At 50.0% G+C, this 18,367-nt stretch overlaps 2 protein-coding genes across 3 annotated transcripts in view; both read right to left on the bottom strand.

Annotated features, from left to right (window-relative positions):
* The window catches only part of STK40 (serine/threonine kinase 40), a 37,653-nt gene extending 37,081 nt beyond the window's left edge, over window positions 1-572 (bottom strand). Inside the window, exon 1 of one of the 2 annotated variants that reach the window (XM_068963653.1) lies at window positions 531-572. The gene's annotated coding sequence lies outside the window, so the exon portion shown is untranslated. Of the gene's footprint in view, window positions 1-120; window positions 268-530 lie in introns of those variants that run through there. The other variant, XM_068963652.1, reaches the window with a different exon arrangement.
* Window positions 573-6,684: 6,112 nt separating this feature from the next.
* LSM10 (LSM10, U7 small nuclear RNA associated) lies at window positions 6,685-9,418 on the bottom strand. The gene is made up of 2 exons (XM_068965872.1): window positions 8,853-9,418; window positions 6,685-7,361 (listed from the first exon to the last, which is right to left on the bottom strand). The coding sequence occupies exon 2, from the start codon at window positions 7,344-7,346 to the stop codon at window positions 6,978-6,980; it is 369 nt and encodes a 122-aa protein (XP_068821973.1). The 5' UTR covers window positions 7,347-7,361; window positions 8,853-9,418; the 3' UTR covers window positions 6,685-6,977.
* Between the last annotated feature and the right edge of the window lie 8,949 nt (window positions 9,419-18,367).

Here is an 18,367-nt window from a genome sequence, read left to right as displayed (position 1 = left end):
AAGCCGGACGGCCTCAGGCTGTCACCCTGATCCCCTTGCCACGGCCGCTGAGGCCCGCCCCCGCCAACCCGCATCCCCGGCCGGGCTCCCGGCTCCCCTCTCCCGGACCCCTGCCCTCACCTTCCGCCGGTGCTCAGCGCTGCTCGCCCATAGTCCGTAGCCCGGAGCCGGGGCTGCTCGGCGCTCCGTCCCGGGGGACCGGGGCCGGGCAAGGGGCGTGGGAGCCGCTCACCGCCGTCTCCCGGCGCAGCCTCCCGAGCCACCGCCGCCGCTGCCGCCGCCTCCCTCCATGGCTGCAGCGCCGCCACCTGACAACGGAAGTGACGCACCGCCCCTCCTCCCGGACAGGCCGCAGCCCCGCCCCTTGCCCTTATCTACAGCCCACGGCTCTGGGATTGGGTGCCATATTGACGAAGGGCGGAAGCCTTCAGGCAAGAGACCAGAATCCGATTGAGGACTGGTTCAGGGTGGGGCTCGGGCTGAAATCTGGGAAACGATTGGAGACCGAGACTCTAAGGGGCGGTACTTACCGCTTATCTAAGTCTGAGGTGAGGTTGGGCCGGAGGCACCGCCCCCGCCGCTACTCCACTGAGCCTCGCGTGCCCTACACTCGCCCTCCCGGGTCTGGAGACTTCTCCAGCAGCTGAAAGATCGGTCGGTTGTAGTATCTTTGTCAGAAAAGTGGCTCTTTCATGACCCCCATTTCTCGGTTCCTGGAGCTTTGTGCGGCGAGCGCTGGCGTGGGTCTCATCAATGACAGGAATTCCTGCCGTAGCCCTCACAATTCATTTCCCTCTGGGCCCCTTGCTTTTGTAGAAATCCCGCTTCAATCCGAAGATCCCTAGAGTCTCGACCAGGCAGGTTAACAGTGAAGAGTTCCTGTTAGCTGTTCTAGCCACCTAACCTCAGCCCCTCCTGCTGCAGTTTCGGTCCCTTTCTCCTCCTTCTCCAGCAACCACGCCCTCCATGAATCAGCTTCTTGCACCAGCAGATGAGCCCTTTAAAGGGATTGCATCAGGCTGATGACTCACTGGGGCCCTCTGAGAGCCTGGCTTCCCTCCGCTGGCATGCAGAAGCAGCTAGAAGGGCGCCGTGGTGGCAGTACCCGCGATCACGGACCCACTCCTTTGTCTCCGAGGTGTGAGCCAGGATGCTAGCTGCATATGACTCCTGATTCTCTTTCCAGCTGTGTTATTCTGTATTCATTTGGGCACACGTGTCCAAGCCTGTGTGCACAGCTCTGGATTTTCTTAGGGTGTGTGGCCAAGCACTTACGTGTATGCACGCATTTGTCATCTCCACACAGGCAGTGACTGCCAGGACATGAGAGTTGATGTGAGTGAGACTGGCTGCCTCCTCCTGTGTCCTTGTCTTTGTCTCTAAATGCCTAGTGTACACTGAGCTGAAAGGGCTGAGTAACAGTAGTAATCGAAACAGCAGTAGTATGTCACACACTGTGTTAAGCACTGTAGAGACATCAATGTTAAGGAGTCTGTTCGCAGATGAAGCAGCTAGAACTCTGAGAGGGAAAGTAACCAAAGACACATAGCTAATAATGGCAGAGCTGTGATTTGAACCGTCTGGCAGATTCCAAAAAGGTTGAATTTGAGTCCTTGCTGTGTCTCTTACAAGCTCCGTGACTGTGCAAGTTCCCTAATCATCCCCATCTGTCAACATAGGAATAATACTTTGTGGGTTCACTGTGAGGATCCAGTGAGTGTGGAAACAGCTTCTCATGGGACCTGGTGAACTAAGAGTGCCCATACTCCTCTCAGCGAGCTTCAGTGCAGTGGAGGACTGAAAGCAGGCACGAAAGCGCTGGGCCCGGCCCCCCAAGCTCCTATCTCTGACAAAGGGAAAAGCCTAGAGATTCCGGAAGCTCTGACAGGAATGAGTGTTGGGTTTTCCAGAGCTCTAATTATCAGCTAGATGAATCACTTGGAGCTGACACCACCATCCCCAGCCCCAGGAGGCTCTCAGCTGATTCAAAATATAGGATTTTGACAAACAGGAGGAGGAGGAGGAAGAGAAAGAGGGGAGTAGGAGAGGTAATGAATAGAAAGGAAAGGTGCCAGCCAGAGGAAATGAAAAGCTGTCATCAGGACACGAACATGAGGAGACGGCTGCATCACACGCACGCACACACTGTGACACACGCTCCTGCTGGCTCTCCAGCTCTGGGCATCTTGGCAGACGACGCTGCCGTGACAAAGTGACACCTGTCACAACAGCATGAAACGGTTGCTTGACGATGTACAGGCAGATCTGCCTATTACAGAAGGAGAGGAGGAAACCTTCAACCCTAGGGAGCTTCCTCAGGCTTCTGAAACCCCACAAACCTTTCCTACTGGCTGACTTCTGGGTTCTCTGTGGCCAAGCCCCTAGAACCAAGGTATGCCAGTTCGAGTGCTAGGCCCATACCTCGTGGCTGGGTACTATCACGGTTAGCAGCGTGCTTGGTTACTCCATTGTGTCCGACTTTGCAACTGTTTGAACTATACCCTGTCAGGTTCCTCCATCCATGGACTTTTCCAGGCACAAGGGATCTTCCTGACCCAGGGATCAAACCTGAACCTCTTGAGTATCCTGCATTGCAGGCTGATTCTTTTACCCACTGAATCATCAAGGCATTGCTTATCTTACCTGGTTACCAGTATCAGGAATGCTGAGAGGCAGAACAGTGCAGTGTAGTAGCAAAGATCATGGAGTTTCAGGCATACAGACCTGAGTTCAAATCCCCACCCTGTTGTTCACTGGCTCTGTGACCCTGAGCAAGTCAGGTAACCTCCCTGGGTTTGTTTGCTTACTTCTAAAGTGGGGCTACTAATACATACCTCTAGCGTTGTTGTAATGATGAAATGAGATGATTCTTTCATTTCACAAAGATTTATGGAGTGCCAGCTGAGTGCAGAGCAGAGTTGGATGCCGGAGATCCAGTGGGACCAAACGGACCACAGCTCTGCCCTCCTGGAGTACACGGAGCCCCTGGCACAGGGCCTGGTGCACAGTGAGATTCAATAAGCAGTAGCTGTTTGTGGTGACCACCTTGGCATTCTGCCATTATCTTAATTATGGGACACAGGGAGACCCCTCCACCTTCTCCTTAAAGAAAGAGGATCTCAGCTTCCCCAACTGAAAAAGGACAGAGTTGGACTGGATCAGGGGTTCCCAATATTGTCATCTTAAAAGCCTTTTTTAGTATTTTCCATCCACATGAGCCTCATATCTGGTAAGATTTTGTACAACCTGCCATCAAGTCATTTCTTCCTTTTTATTCTTTACAGCTTCATATTACAGTTATGAGAGCTTGTGATCAGGAAGAGGAAGCCAGTGGCCCATCATGCTGTTGGTATAATTCCAGCCTGAAGTAGAGATCAAGTCAGCTTGGTTAATGTTCATATACAACGTGCTGTTCCTCTGGTCCTTCTAGAACACTGATAAGAGCTCAAGGGACTCCTGCTGCCCTCAGGGACCATTCAGCTAGGCATTCCAGACTGGAACTCACTGAACTGGATGTTCTTCTGTGGGTCCCATCCAGCTGAGAGCTGGAGATGCCGCACCATCCTAGGAACTGAATGTCAAGCCACAGCCCACCCAGTTCTCCTCAGATCCCCGGTAGTCCCCTTCCCCAGGTGAGTGAGCCTCCTGTCCTCTTCTCTCCATGGCCTGGATATGCCCTCTCACTCAGAATTCCTGAGTGCTCAGTCATGTGCAGGCTTGAACAAAGGCTGCAGTGATGACCACAAAACCCAAACCTGGAAGGGACAATGACATTTTGAAATACATTTTTCCTCTCTTCTGTGGTGTCCCTTGGCTCTTCCCTTATGCAGTTAGGTTACTATGCATTCATTACGCCAGGAAACAAATGACACGCCAGAATGTGGAGTTCATTTTTAGCTTCTGAATTCTAAGAGCCTTGCTCGCCTTCAGGGAGGGATGGAAAGAATATCTGTGCAGATCTAAATTTAGAAAACTGTAAGAAGGGGGATCTGGGAGACTGAGACTTGAGGGGGTGGTCCCTGAGAATAGAGCAGCTCAGCCTCTGAGCTAGAGGGCATCTGCTGGGTCTCAGGGCCCGGGAAACAGGAAGACATGTGCTCCTTTTCCTGGTGGAGTGCCAAGAAGTAACAGAACCCTCTGCGCTGCACTGTGGCAAATGGGGCCCTACTCACCCAAGACCCTAGGAACTTGCTGGGCCTGACTGGCCTGGAAAAGTAAGAGTGAGAGTCTGAACACCAAGAGGGGGGATGGGTTACGATCAGATGGGAGGTGAGGAAGAAGCACCTAGGCAGCATCCTGAGTGGGCTGAAGACAGAAGACCAGGACAAAACCAGGACATCTCGGGGGATGCCAGTGGGACTGCCCTTCCCATGCTTTGGCATCTTGAAAGGAAGTGCCCTGGAATTCAACCAATTCCAAAGAAAGTGATGGGGAACCCTGAATTGACTGCAGTTAAGTTTCTGCCACTCTGGCTGAGTAAAGCAAAATATGAATTCAGTTGAGTTAGAGAAAATTCAAGTTATGTTTCTTACACACTCGAGATTGGAACCAGCTATACTCCTGACCCACAAGGCCCTGTATCATTTGCCTCACCTCTTTCCCATTTCTCCTGTCTCACCTATCTCCTTCTCCTCCACCAAGTCATAGTGGTATTTGGTTATTGCCCCCAACCCTCAAGCTTTCCCACCTCAGGACCTTTGCACTGGCGATTTCCTCTGCCTTCCCTTGGCTTTTTAAATGGTAGGTGCCTTCTCAGTTTAAATTTAACTTCTTCAGACTACACTTTTGGAAATAAAACCTATTTTCTCTCCATGTGCCCTGTTTATTTCCTTCCTGTTTACTTCCTTCCCATCTGTTTACTTTTCTTTGTTCGTCTCCCCCTCCAGAATGTCAGCTCCCTGAGAGCAGGACCTCCTGTCTCTCTTGTTGTTCCCTCAGTAGCTGGCACTGTGACTCAAATTACTTGTGGAATGAATGACCTGTGGCTTGCCACAGCTTGGTGGGCACTGAGCTCCCCCCCAATCCCTACCTGGGCCCTGGTCAATTTCCCAGCAGTCCAGGACCAGATGCCAAGACCCATAACTCTGGGGCTTGAACACATAGCTGTGCTCTACCCCAGGGACTTGGCATTAGTGTATCTCAGAAGGTACTGGTACCCTGCCTCACCCCCATCTTTGGAAGCACAGAGGCCCACTGGGATCTGTGCAGAATGCTTACAGAACTTACAGAATGGGTCCAGAGCCGCCCTTCTCAGCTATCCATGCTAGGCTTTCCCTTGCTCTTTGGAGGATGTGGAAGTCGCCCCTCCTCCCATCAGACGCCCCCACCCCAGCCCCGCACACCATTTGAAAGCTGAGCCAGGCCTACCTCTCCTCCACCTTTAGGCTGAACTCCCAGCCCGGGCCCTCTTCAAGTGTGGCAGCGTCTGTAGACACGTGGGAAATGTCTGTGACAGCGGCAGTGTGGGGAGACTCCCCGCCAGCTCATCACACCAGAGGAGGCGGTCTCCCCCTGGCTGTGAGAACACAGACATTTCCACAGTGACGACTCCCTTCTGCACCTGCCCTCTGGCTTCTTGCCCGCAGTCTTCTCGTGTTGCTCTCCTTAACTCTAGCTATCAGAGAGGCCTGGCAACTCAGAGCAGTGGTTTTCTCCCTGCTCGGATCCACTGTTCTCCCCTGTGGCCTCTGAGCAATAGAAGAAATACAACAGGCAAAGGACTTATGGTGGATGGGTGGGTGGGTGTTAATAAAGCAAATTTTCAGGCTCCAGATTCTGTTTTCAATCCGGGGATCCAGGAAGGTGGTTCTTCTAGACATTCCAGCTGGTTCTGCTGAGATGGTCCAGGGACAACACTTAAATAGACTGGATTAGAACGTAAACGCAGGGACTGTGGGCTGCCTGTGCCCAAACGAACAGCGCTCTGCAGTCTCCCTCGGGAAATGTCTACCTCCAGCCCTAGATTCTAAGTCCCTCTCCAGAAGCGACCAGAGCTTATTGGACAATGTGTGCTCAGCAGGAGGCCTGACACGCGCCAGCTGCTCTGTGGATGTTTGTTTGATGAAGACAAACTCTGATTCCACGGGACAGTCACTTTCACTGAGATGGTAGTTGGCCTGTGGCAAGGCTGCCAAAGCTGGGGGAGGCAGTTACAACAAAGGCTGGGGTTCTCATCCCGAGACCCCCTTCTTCCCCGAGAGCCTAATATCAGAATCAGAGCCTGATTTCCTGCTGCTGGATGAGCTTCTACACTTGACGGTAGGGTCCGGGATTACTCCAGGCTCTCCCCCAGGAAAGAGCACTGAGATGAACAAGCTCTCCAACGGGAAATATGAACAGAAGAGTCACTCCCTGACCAGACTGAAGGCCTCTCTTACATCCTCAATCTTTGCTGCATATTGAGTATCACCTGGGAAACTTAAAAAAAAAAAAAATCCCACTGCTTAAGCCACAACTCACACCAATTAAAGCCAAATAGGTGAGAGTGGCCCAGGTGACTCCAATGTGCAGCCACGCTTGCAACCCAGCACCTTGACACAAGACCAACAGGGAGCCTGGTGCATGGCAGGAAGCATGAGGCACAGACTCGTCTGCATCCTTTTGTTTCACGAGAAAACAAACACAATTACAAGAGAAATGGGGCCCGTCAGGCCCAGCGTGTTTAATAATCCTCAATGCAAGAGGGTTGAAAACTGACACAATCCCTCAATCGGTAAATTAGAGATTCAGATAAATTATGATCCAAAGGGGGGGTTGTCATTTACCCCAAGGCCACAGTCAGATAACTAAAATTCCGGGTCCCAGGGTGAGTCTGAGAGGTGAGACACTGAGAAAGGCAACTGTGACAGGTGACGTCTGTCAGACACCAGCTTCTGGGCTGGTCCTGCTCCCCTCCCAGGTTCTGGGTGGGCAGGGAGAGCAGGCTTTGGCTCAGAAGAAGTCTGCAGGAACCTGAGTGGGGACCGGGACAGGCTTACTTAAGAGTTTTTGGAGGGAAATTCCTGCCGGCCTTGCCCCTTGCTGCCAAAGTAACGCACCCGATGGATGACCTGCAGCTGCTGCTCAATGGTTGCGGTGATGTTCACGTTGTCGGGGATGTGGACGTAACGGACGTTCCGGCCTGTCACGAAGAGGTCGTCCAGCTCCACCTGATGCCCCCAACGGTCTGTGTAGGTGACCTGGGCCAGGCGGATGTTCATGAAAGCATCGACGTTGTCTATGCGTCCGTGGGCCACACTCTCATCCCGCAGGTCCACGGTGGTGACCTGGCCCTGGAGGCCCTGCAGCAGGATGATCAGGCTGTTCTCGGAGATGGTCCGCTCCTTCACCGAGTGGCTCACCTCCATTCTTCCACGCTTGCTCTGGGAGGGGCACACACAGGGGAGCTGAAGCAGGCTAGGGAGTATGGGTGCTAACTCACTGATGTCAGCTTTTAGCACAAAGTCCCCAGCCCAGACTTCCCCAACTCTGTCCACCTCCTCAATTTTTATGCCTACAGAGTGCCCTTAGGTGCTTTCACGGACACACCTTATAGAATCCTCACAACACCTTGCAAACCAAGGATCACTTACACTCACTTTATAAACAAGGAAAATTGGGCCAGGAGATGTTAAGTAACTGGCCCAAGGTGCTGGGATTCGAATCCATGGCTGCCCAGCTCCAATTCCGACACCAAGGGTTCGGAACCCGCATTGTGAGAATCACGCAGTGAGTTTCTGGTTGCCACACCCAGAGGTTCTGATTCATTTGGTCAGGGGTGGGGCCCAGTTACCCTATTCTGTAAAAGCTCCCCAGGTAATTCTAATGTGCATCTAAACGCAGAGACAACGCATAGACAAGGAGTTTGAGAACCACTCCTCTAAAGTGTAGTTTACACCCTTGCTGCTCAAAATATGGTCTGTGGACCAGCAGTTTCAGCATCACCCAGGTACTTGTTTCGGAATGCAGAATCTCCAGGCTTTCCCCAGATCTACTGAAAGAAGCTGCATTTTTAACAGGACCCCTAGATGAATCGCTTCACCAGTTCTCAGACATTAGTGTGCATCAGAATCACCTGCAGGAGGGGTTAAATGATCCGCCCCCACCCCACCACCACCCCGGCCTTTCTAACTCAGTCCGTTTGAGGTGGAGCCCAAGAATGTGCATTTCTAACATATTCTCAGCTGATGCTGATATTGCTGGTTTAGGGCCCACTGAGAACGACTGGTCCACCCGATGCTGCAGCCATGTAACCAGGAATTTAGACAACTGTAAAAAAAGGAAATGGTAGCGTATATGGCACATAGGTATTGAAGGCAGAGAAACTTGGAGGTTGGAATCCCCACTCCACCCACACTCTGTAGACCTAGGCCAGTTACTTAACGTCTCTGAACCTGTTTCCCCGTCTATTAAACCAACAGGTGAAGTCAACAGGTTCTCACCACACCGAATGTATCTTCCTTTGCTTTCGACACGCTCGGATGCTATATTAATGGGGGGTGGATAATGTCTTATCCACCCCCCATTTTCAGACCTTGAGTGCCAGGTGTATGAATTTCTTTCCTTAAGACTTCACTCAGGATCCCGATAGGGCTGTGCAGGGTGGCATGAAGTGTGACAAGCTAGCTACCCACTCCACTGACAAGGTGCTAGGAGTTGGGCCGGAAGACTCCTAACCGACCCCACCCAGGTTTCACCAGGCGTATCCGCTCAAACGGGGGTTTCGGGGAGCACAGTGATGCAAAGAGGCAGGTCTGGGCCGGAGGACGGGGCTCGGTCACTTCCTAAGAGTGTCGACCTCGAGAAAGCCACTTGGCTTCTTCAAGCCTGTTAGACAGTCCCTAGAGTGGGGATGGTGACGACCCTTTACTCACAGAGCGTGGGAGTGGGCTTGGGAAGAGGAGCTAAGCTCAGCAACCGGGAGGAAGACGCTGGCCCCGCTCCCGCCGCCTCCGTGGTTCCAGGCTCGCTCGCGCTCCGCCCCTGGCTCCCCAGGCCCGCCGCGCGAGTTCCTTCCGCTGTCCCGCTGCACGTCGCCACCGAAACTAGCGGGCGCCTAGCCGGGCGGCCTCCCTCTCGCTGCCGGATTAGGACGCCAAGGCAACCGCGGGGCCGCTCGGTCCTTCCGGAGCATCGAGAGCGCGGCAGAGCGCAGAGCTGGCGTCCCCCGCGGCGAGCCCGGAACTACAATCCCCAGAATGCCTCGCGGGCTCGAGACTCGCCCTCCTGCTGCCCGACCGACGTCGCTGGATTCTTTTCTCTGGAGTCCTTCTTTCATTCAGCAAATGAAATAATAGCTTCCCTGGCGGCTCAGTCGGTAAAGAGTCCATCCTGCAATGGAGGAGACCCGGGTTCGAACCCTGGGTTGGGAAGATCCCCTTCTGGCAACTCACTCCAGTATTCTTGCCTGGAGAATCCCACGGACAGAGGAGAGTGGCAGGCTACACAGCCCGTGGGGTAGCAGAGTCGGACACGACTGAGCGACTTTGACTTTCACCTCTTTACCATCTGAGCCACGCCCCTTGAAGGTTTGAGTGACCTTCATTAATGTGTGACAGCACCTGGCACACTGGAGCAGCCCCATGACTTAGGCCTAGGTCATTCCTTTACCCTCTCGTTTACAGGTTTCAACCTCTCTCAGAAACCATCCCTTTTTCATCCTTCACCACAGCTGGTCTCTTCTTATTCTAAAAATAGAAAATGTCTTTCTCCTCCCTGGCAGCTACTCTGTTTTCCTACCTTCCACAGCTGAACTTCTCAGGAGAGGCCTCTATATCAGTGATTCTGCAATTGGGAGTTCTTTTTCCAACCCCATTTCTACGTGAGACTGGATTTTCTTCTTGTGGTGGTGGTGGTGGTTTAGTTGCTAAGTCGTGTCGGACTCTTGCAACCTGTAGCCCGCCAGGCTCCTCTGTCCATACTGCGTCTCAGGCAAGAATATTGGAGTGCAGTGCCATTTCCTTTTCCATTTCTTCTCGTACTTCAGCCAAAACAACATAGCACAGTGGGCTGAACGCAGAAGCAGATATGAGAATCTGTCTTCTAGTAGGACAGACATTGAACAGATTTGCAAAAATATAAAGCAGTGTCACTCTTCTCACCAAATTAAAAAATATAGTTATTTTAAAATAAAAATATGATAATAGGTCTGTTATTGTTATTTAAAAGGGAATTAAAATCTTATCTCAATTTCATATATATGTGATTACTATATATATATCCCACATAAACAAATACTTTAGTTTTCAGTAATTTTTAAAGAGTACAAAAGGGTTTTGAGACTGAAAATTTGAGGACAGCTGCTCTATCCTGAGGGCTTTCACCTACTCACTCAACTCACTGTAATCTGGCTTCTTCTCAAGAGTGTTTTTAGTTTTACTCACATTAACTTCTCTTGAAAAGTTACTAATGATCTCCATGTACATAAGGGAACCTCTTATCTCCTTTCATTAAAAAAATATTATTTATTTGACTGTGCCTGGTCTTAGTTGTGGCATATGGGATCTAGTTCCTGACCAGGGATGGAACCCAGGGCCCCTGTATTGGGAGCGCAGAGTCTTAGCCACTGGACCACCAGGGAAGTCCCAGGGAACCAGTTGCCTTAATGTTATCTGGAATGCTTGTTAAACCCAACCCCACACCTACAGAATCAGGAGTAGAGCCCGGGAATCTGCACATCTAACAGCGCACACCAACGTTGAGACCCGATGCCCTCCTAAAGTCGGACTCAGCGACTCCCAGGCAAGCCCTGCGTTCTTGTCTCTGCCTTTGCTATCGTGCTCATCTGCCTGGGATTCTCTCTTGTTTATCAATGGATGTTAAGTCCAATCCCTCTTTCAAAGGCTGGCTGTACCTTTCTGAAGTCTGATAATGCCAACTGGGAGTGAGGCTGATAGCATATTGCTTGATACATGTTTGCTTGGTGCATGCAGATTCACCATAGCTATTTATGTAAATCTCACCTCTCCTACTCATCTCTTGGGTGTTGAGACAGGGAGAAGGCCCTAGGAGGCTGAGATGCTTCACCCTACAAACAGCAGTTTCAGGAGGAACAATGGTTTTATGAATGTGCTGTGATGATGGGAGCTGAATGAACTGGTGGCAGTGGGATGGGAAGAAGGGATGAGTGTTAAAGACCCTGAAGAGAGTGAATCAGAATCCTTGGGGACTGATTAAATCTGGAGTGTAGTTTGCAGGAGGGGAAATCAATGATTTAAATTTTAACGCTGATGGCCCATTGACAGGAATGAGTGGTAGGGTTGGGAGGGGGTTCACGCCTGTAGAGGGTATCTCATTTTTGGGCTACACAGCCCACTGAACTCCTTTCCCCACCTTTGGGGAGATCTGCCATTCTGTGAATTTCAGTGAGAGGTGAGTTTCTGTTCCCACTCTAGATGGTTTAAAGGGCAGATATTGTCTCTGATCCTTGTCAGCTATGGCACAGGCTGGTGACCTAAACTCAGGTATTATCGGATTCCAAATCTGGAGCAAGGGACACAGACCAGCAGGAACTGTTGAGGCTTCATCTTGGTGTCTGCGTCATCCAGCGCCTCATCCCTGCGGGTGCTGCTGCTGCTGCTGGCGTGCTCTCTGTGCCGCCTCCCCGTCCCTGGTTCCTGGCCACTTCGCATGGTCCTTCACTCTTCCTGACAACTGTCAGTTGCCTGAAGCCCTTTCAGTAAATTCCTTCTCCACCTCAGTGGAGAATTAGTTCCTTTTTTTTTTTTTTTTTTTGCAGTTTCAAACCCAGACTAAGGCCCACTTGAATTGAGTTCATTTCAGGATCCTTGAGAACTTCCTTGGTGGCTCAGACAGTAAAGCATCTGCCTACAATGTGGGAGATCCGGGTTCAATCCCTGGGTCAGGAAGATATCCTGAAGAAGGAAATGGCAACCCACTCTAGTATTCTTGCCTGGAAAATCCCATGGATGAAGGAACCTGGTAGGCTACGGTCAATGGGGTCCCAAAGAGTTGGACACGACTGAGCGACTTCACTTTCACAGGAGCCTTGAATTTCCCTGTTCCCTGCACATGATTTCGTTGTGGTTCTGTATCCAACAGTCAGAAGATACAGAATCCTGAGAGTTCGGGTGATTCCCAGGCCACCTGCTCCAAATTCCCACCCAGGGTCCAAATCCCCTCTCCAGCCTCCCTCACTCCCGTGACCCTCTAGTCACTGCTTGATATTCCAGTGACCAGCAACTCACTCCTGTGCTGGGCGTTCTACTCCATTGTTAGGAAGTTTGGGGTAACTTCTATTCATTGCTTCTGGTGCTTTTCCATGGAGAACTGTGTTATTTTGTATGAAATTTAAGAAGATTCTTCATGCCTTTTGAAAGTAAAGTGAATGTCCTGCATAAATAAAAATGGTATCAATATTAGACCCGAAGCGTGAGGTGACGGAATGTCTCAGAAAAAGTGAACCTGCAGCCCAGAGAGAGGAATATGGAAATTTGTGAGTTAATAGTATGGGGTCAAAGTAATGGCCTCTCTGAAAAAAGGAATGCAAAATAGTTTGCAGAAGAATGCCGACTAAGCACTGCAGGGCACATGAACTATATGGTCAGCAGGCATGGAGGTGGGGAGAGCGAAGGATAGGGCCAGGGTGAGAAATGGAGACAGCAGCCGACAGCAGAAGTGAGAGTGTGGTGACAGGGTGGGTGGGGGAACCCCAGGGGTGAAACAAGGATCCTCCAGCGATTGCCCCAGCCATTCTGACAGACTCTGAGAAATGGCTACATCAACATCTGTATCAGAGGGCGAGCTTCAATCAGAAGCCACCGAGGGGGGCCTTCCCTGGCGGTCCAGTGGCCAATAAGACTCCGTGCTTCCAGTGCAGGGGGCTCAGGTTCAGTCCCTGGTCAGGGAACTAGATCTGACATGCTGAAGCCAAAATATCCTGCATGTCACAACTAAAGCTGAAGATCCTTTGTGCCATAACTAAGACCCAACATAGCCAAGGGGGGAAAAAAAAAAAAAAACCACTGAGGAAGAGAGGGGAAGTGTGGTCAGAAATTAGTAGGATCTGAGCACAAGGACATAGTAAGAAAAAGAAAAGGGCCTTGAACTGGGCCCGGGAGAATGGGGAGCAGAGATGGAAGCAGAATCCAGCAGAGCTGGGGCTGGAGACTGGAAAGGGACTGTGTTGTGACTGAAGCTACGGGAGTGGGAGAGAGCAAGGTGAAGCAACGGGAAGGCTGGAGAGCTGGTGGGGGAAGGAGGTCCTGGAAGAGCTGAGGCCATACTGCGTGGGATCCAGGGGCTCTTTGGCGGCCTTTTGGCTTTTGGTGAAGTTCTGAGGTGCAGAAAGGGGGCTGGGTAGGGGTAAGGAAGGTAAATGATGTGCTGAGGTAGAGGGGAGAGGTGAGGGAGGGCATCCCACACAGGTTATTATCTTCTCAGTTGTAACTGAAGCTGGGAGGCCTTCTGGATATCCAGAAAACCTTAGCTGAGAGCATCCTTCCTTGTCCTTCCCCTTAAATACACGAGAAAAGGAGAAGGCGAGGGTGGGATGGTTTGAGAGAACAGCATTGAAACATGTATATTACCATATGTGAAACAGATCGCTGGTCCAGGTTCAATGCATGAGACAGGGCGCTCAGGGCTGGTGCACTGGGATGACCCTGAGGGATGGGATGGGGAGGGAGGTGGGAGGGGGGTTCAGGATGGGGGACACACGTATACCCATGGCTGATTCATGTCAATGTATGGCAAAAGCCACTACAATATTGTAAAGTAATTAGCCTCCAATTAAAAAAAAGAAAAAGAAATGAAAGGAAGTTGGGGAATTTTACAAAGAGGAGGGTGGAGGGATCTGAAGCCAATGTGCACGTGTAGGATTCAGGAGTCTTGGGTCTGCCCCTGGGTCTATAAAGCTTCATTTATACTTATTGTATCCTTTGTGTGTTTTAAAATTTTACATTTTAAGTAATCAAAAAATAAAGAGAAAACAATTTATGAAGTTTATAGACAGTGACTTTTGAAGAATTTTGTAAGAGATGTGAATTTAAACAACTTCCTTTATTGTAATTTCAGCTGTCTCTGTGACTTTCAAAAGGTCACTTTTAAACTTTTCCTCTTATTTTTCTCCCAGAGTCTGGGACTAGTGCTAATGACACATCCTGGCAGGTCCTTTACCTTCATAATGAGAAAGAAAAAGGCCACACCTCGCTAGGCCTAATGTGACGGGTTTCCTGTGGTTTTGGGAACTAGCAGAGAAGATACTGTTATTTTTATCAGCAGAGGACCCACTGGCCAGAAACAAAAAGGATGTAGCGTGTGTGGATGTGGGGGGTGGGGGAGGTGTCAAGGTGACCAGAGAATCCAGAATGATTTCCACTGGCTCTTGGAATGCATTTTGACATTCTCATTTGAAAAGAGGTGGGCTATGATATGAAAATTTACTTTGCATTGAATCCTGAAGCTGGGTAGGGAAGATTCAACTGAGAAGAGGGGTCTCCAGCCCAGTCCCTTGAAAACAGTTCTTTCCACTCCCTCTGCTCCCAGCCGACCAGGAATTTGGCAGTGGAAGAGGAATTTTCCAGGCTTGACTTAAGGGAAGGAACGTGTGCATGTGCTAAGATGCCTCAGTCGTGTCTGACTCTGCAACACTATGGACTGTAGCCCGCCAGGCTCCTCTGTCCATGTGGTTCTCCAGGCAAGAATACTGGAGTGGGTTGCCATTTCCTCCTCCAGGGGATCTTCCCGACCCAGGGATCGAACCTGTGTCTCTTATGTCTCCTGCACTGATATGTGTGTTCTTCACCACTTGCGCCACCTAAAGGGAGGAAGGGGTAGGTAAACGGTGTATTGACTTGGATTTTAATTTGGGTCTTTATAATTAGGTATTAGTACATGAACCAAGAACTTCCAGATGTTCAAGCTGGATTTAGAAAAGGCAGAGGAACCAGAGATCAAATTCCAAACATCTGTTGGACCATAGAAAAAGCAAGAGAATTCCAGAAAAACATCTACTTGTGCTTCATTGACCATGCTAATTAAGTGGATCACAACAAACTGTGGAAAAGTCTTTATTAAGAGATGGGAATAGCAGACCACCCTATCTGCCTCTGAGAAACCTGTATGCAGGTCAAGAAGCAACAGTTAGAACTGGACATGGAACAAAAGACTGGTTCAAAATTGGGAAAGGAGTGCGTCAAGGCTATATATTGTAACCCTGCTTATTTAACTTATATGCAGAGTACATCATGAGAAATGTCAGGCTAGATGAAGCACAAGCTGGAATCAAGATTGCCAGGAGAAATATCAATAACCTCAGATACACAGATGACACCACTCTATGTCAAAAAGCAAACAGAAACTAAAGAGCCTCTTGATGAATATGAAAAAGGAGAGTGAAAAAGTTGGCTTAAAACTCAACATTCAAAAAACTAAGATCATGGCATCTGGTCCCATCACTTCATGGCAAATAGATGGGAATACAATGGAAACAATGACAGACCTTATTTTCTTGGGCTTCCAAATCACTGCAGATGGTGACTGCAGTCATGATGCTCCTTGGAAGAAAAGCTATGACAAACCTAGATAGCATATTAAAAAGCAGAGACATTACTTTGCTGACAAAGGTCTGTATAGTCAAAGCCATGGTTTTTCCAGTAGTCATGTGTGGACATGAGAGTTGGACCATAAAAAAGGCTGAGCACCGAAGAATTGATGCTTTTGAGCAGAGGTGTCGGATAAGACTCTTGAAAGTCCCTTGGACTGCAAGGAGATCAAACTAGTCCATCCTAAAGGAAATCTGTCCTAAATATTCAGAAGAATTGATGCTGAAGCTGAATCTCTAATACTTTGGCCACATGATGCCAAGAGCCGACTCATTGGAAAAGACCCTGATGCTGGGAAAGATTGAAGGCAGGCGGAGAAGGGGACGACAGAGGATGAGATGGTTGGATGGCATCACTGACTCAATGGACATGAGTTTGAGCAAGCTCTGGGAGATGGTGGACAGGGAAGCCTGGTGTGCTGCAGTCCACGGGGTCGCAAAGAGTCGGACATGACTGAGCGACTGAACAACAATTAGGTATTATGGGGAAAAAAAAGTATATATATACACTTCCGCCCTGTAATTTGCATTTGTCTTTCTACAGGTTCCTGTGACTTGAATTTGTCTCCATGGATGTAAACCAGAGTGACAAACCTGTTGGAAGAGGATGAGGGGATCTGATCCTGTTTAGACTCAGGGATCTCCAGGATCTGATTGCGATGCTAAAATTTGTTTCATGCCTACCAGGATCTGGATGTAAGGGAAAAAGTGAGTTAATCTTTTAAAGGATGGCATGACTTTCATCCTTGAACTGAGGGCTAAATACATTTCCTCCCTTTCTTCCTGCCCCTTCACTCTCAATGTTTAAAATAATTTTTCTTTAGTTGTTTTTGGCTGTGCTGGGTCTTCTTTGCTGCTCGTGGGCTTTCTCTAGCTGTGGCTCAGGCTTCTCATTGCAGTGGCCTCTCCTGGTGCGGAGTGGCAGCTCTAAAGTACACAGACGTCAGCAGCTGTGTCGTGAGGGCTCAGCAGCTGTGGTGCGTGGGCTTGGTTGCTCGGTAGCGTCTGGGATCTTCCCGGACCAGGGACCAAACTGGCGTCTCCTGCATTGCAAGGTAGACTCTGAACCCCTGGACTGCCAGGAAAGCCCCACTTTCAATATTTTATTATTTTCTCTCTTTTTTTTTTACTCTCAATATTTAAAAAATATTTATTTGGGGATTTCCTGGTAGTCCAGTGGCTAAGACTCTGAGCTCCCAATGCAGGGGACCTGGGTTTGAGCCCTGGTCAGGGAACTAGATCTCACATGCTGCAAGTGAGACCTGCTTCAGCCAAAATAAATAAATACATAGATAATTAAAATATTTGGCTGCACCGGGTCTCGGTTGTGGCACACACTCTTCGACCTTTGTCATGGCATGTGAGAGCTTTAGTTGCAGCGTGTGGGATCTAGTTCCCTGACCATAGACTGAACCGGGGGCCCCTGCGTTGGGAGGGCAGAGTCTTAGCCACTGGATCACCATGGCAGTCCCTTCACTCTCAATTTTTATTACATCTTTCTTCTGGAAGCCATTAAAGTACTTTTGTTCAGGAGGCGTTTTCTAGAGCTTTGCCTTGCACAATTTTCATGATCAATACTATGATAAGAACAAGAGTAGGACAGTTTTAAGACTGAGTTGAGAAGAGGTAAGTCACAGATTTGCTGAGAGAGAACAGAAATAGCCCCCTAAAGCATGGAGATGGGGGGAGGCATGGGTAAAATTCCAGTTGTCAGATCCCACCTGAGGCAGCGTCTAGGAATCTGTAAACTCACCAACTTAGCTGGGGCAAGATGGCTTTGAGTCAGTGAACTAGTTCTTTCTGTTTCTTACAGATGAAGGGAGGAACTGAGGCTTGTTGAGGGAACCGCCCAAGACACCATGGCAAAATCGGGTCAGGGATGGGGATCCTGGTGCCCCTTCCCTTGGAGTGAACTGGGCACTGCTGTATAACAGCCTCAGAACCCAGGTGAAAGGGTTAGTCACTCAGTCATGTCTGACTCTTTACAACCCTGTGGACTGTAGCCCACCTGGTTCCTCTTTTCATGGAATTCTCCTGGCAAGAATACTGGAGTGGGTTGCCATGCCCTCCTCCAGGGGCTCTTCCCAACCCAGGGATCGAACCTGGGTCTCCTGCATGGCAGCCACCAGGGAAGCCCTCACACCCCATAGCCTGGTGTTAAATGATGCCTTGTCAGTACTCAGTCCAGATTCTTGCCAGAGTAATCCTTGTCTTCTTTTTCCTTTGCCCCCTCCCAACTCCCCTGCTTTTTCTGGGTGCCCTAAGCCACAATGCAAATAAACTTGTTTTTCTCAACATCCGTGTAAGACTAGAGACATGAAACTCAAAGGTTGCCTCATCACCAGGCTGCCTTACCAGAGATCTGTATCTTGTTTATTCACTGAGACAACAGGGAGGTTTGAGATCATCAGCATGGCTCTGGGGTAGGTGGAGGGAGGAGGCTGCCTCTTGGCCACCCGTGGCCCATCTCCACGGTCCCAGGACACACTGGGAACAGATGGTGGAGTTCAGGTCTGTCACAGTGTGGTGGCAGCCAGACCCAGGACAGGGCCTTCCCTGCGCTTGTCATCTGCTTACAAGAGACTGAAACTGAAGGCACTTGGTAAGCCTGTAAGAAGCAGTTTGGGGTCCCCAGGTGGCTCAGTGGTAAAGAGCCCGCCTGCTACGTCCAGAGATGTGGGTTCCATCCCTCTGTCGGGAAGATCCTCTAGAGGAGGGCATGGCTGCCCACTCCAGTATTCTTGCCTGGAGAATCCTCATGGACAGAGGAACCTGGCGGGCTACGTCCATGGGGTCTCAAAGAGTCAGATACAACTAAATCACAGC

This window comes from Capricornis sumatraensis, chromosome 2, assembly GCF_032405125.1.
Source record: "Capricornis sumatraensis isolate serow.1 chromosome 2, serow.2, whole genome shotgun sequence".
Classification (NCBI taxonomy): domain Eukaryota; kingdom Metazoa; phylum Chordata; class Mammalia; order Artiodactyla; family Bovidae; genus Capricornis; species Capricornis sumatraensis.
Note: the sequence above shows the minus strand (reverse complement) of the source record. Positions and strands in the feature narration are given on the sequence as shown.

Bases quoted from the DNA above. Each gene is read 5' to 3' on its own strand.
- LSM10 (XM_068965872.1), bottom strand. From the start codon at position 7,346: ATGGAGGTGAGCCACTCGGTGAAGGAGCGGACCATCTCCGAGAACAGC.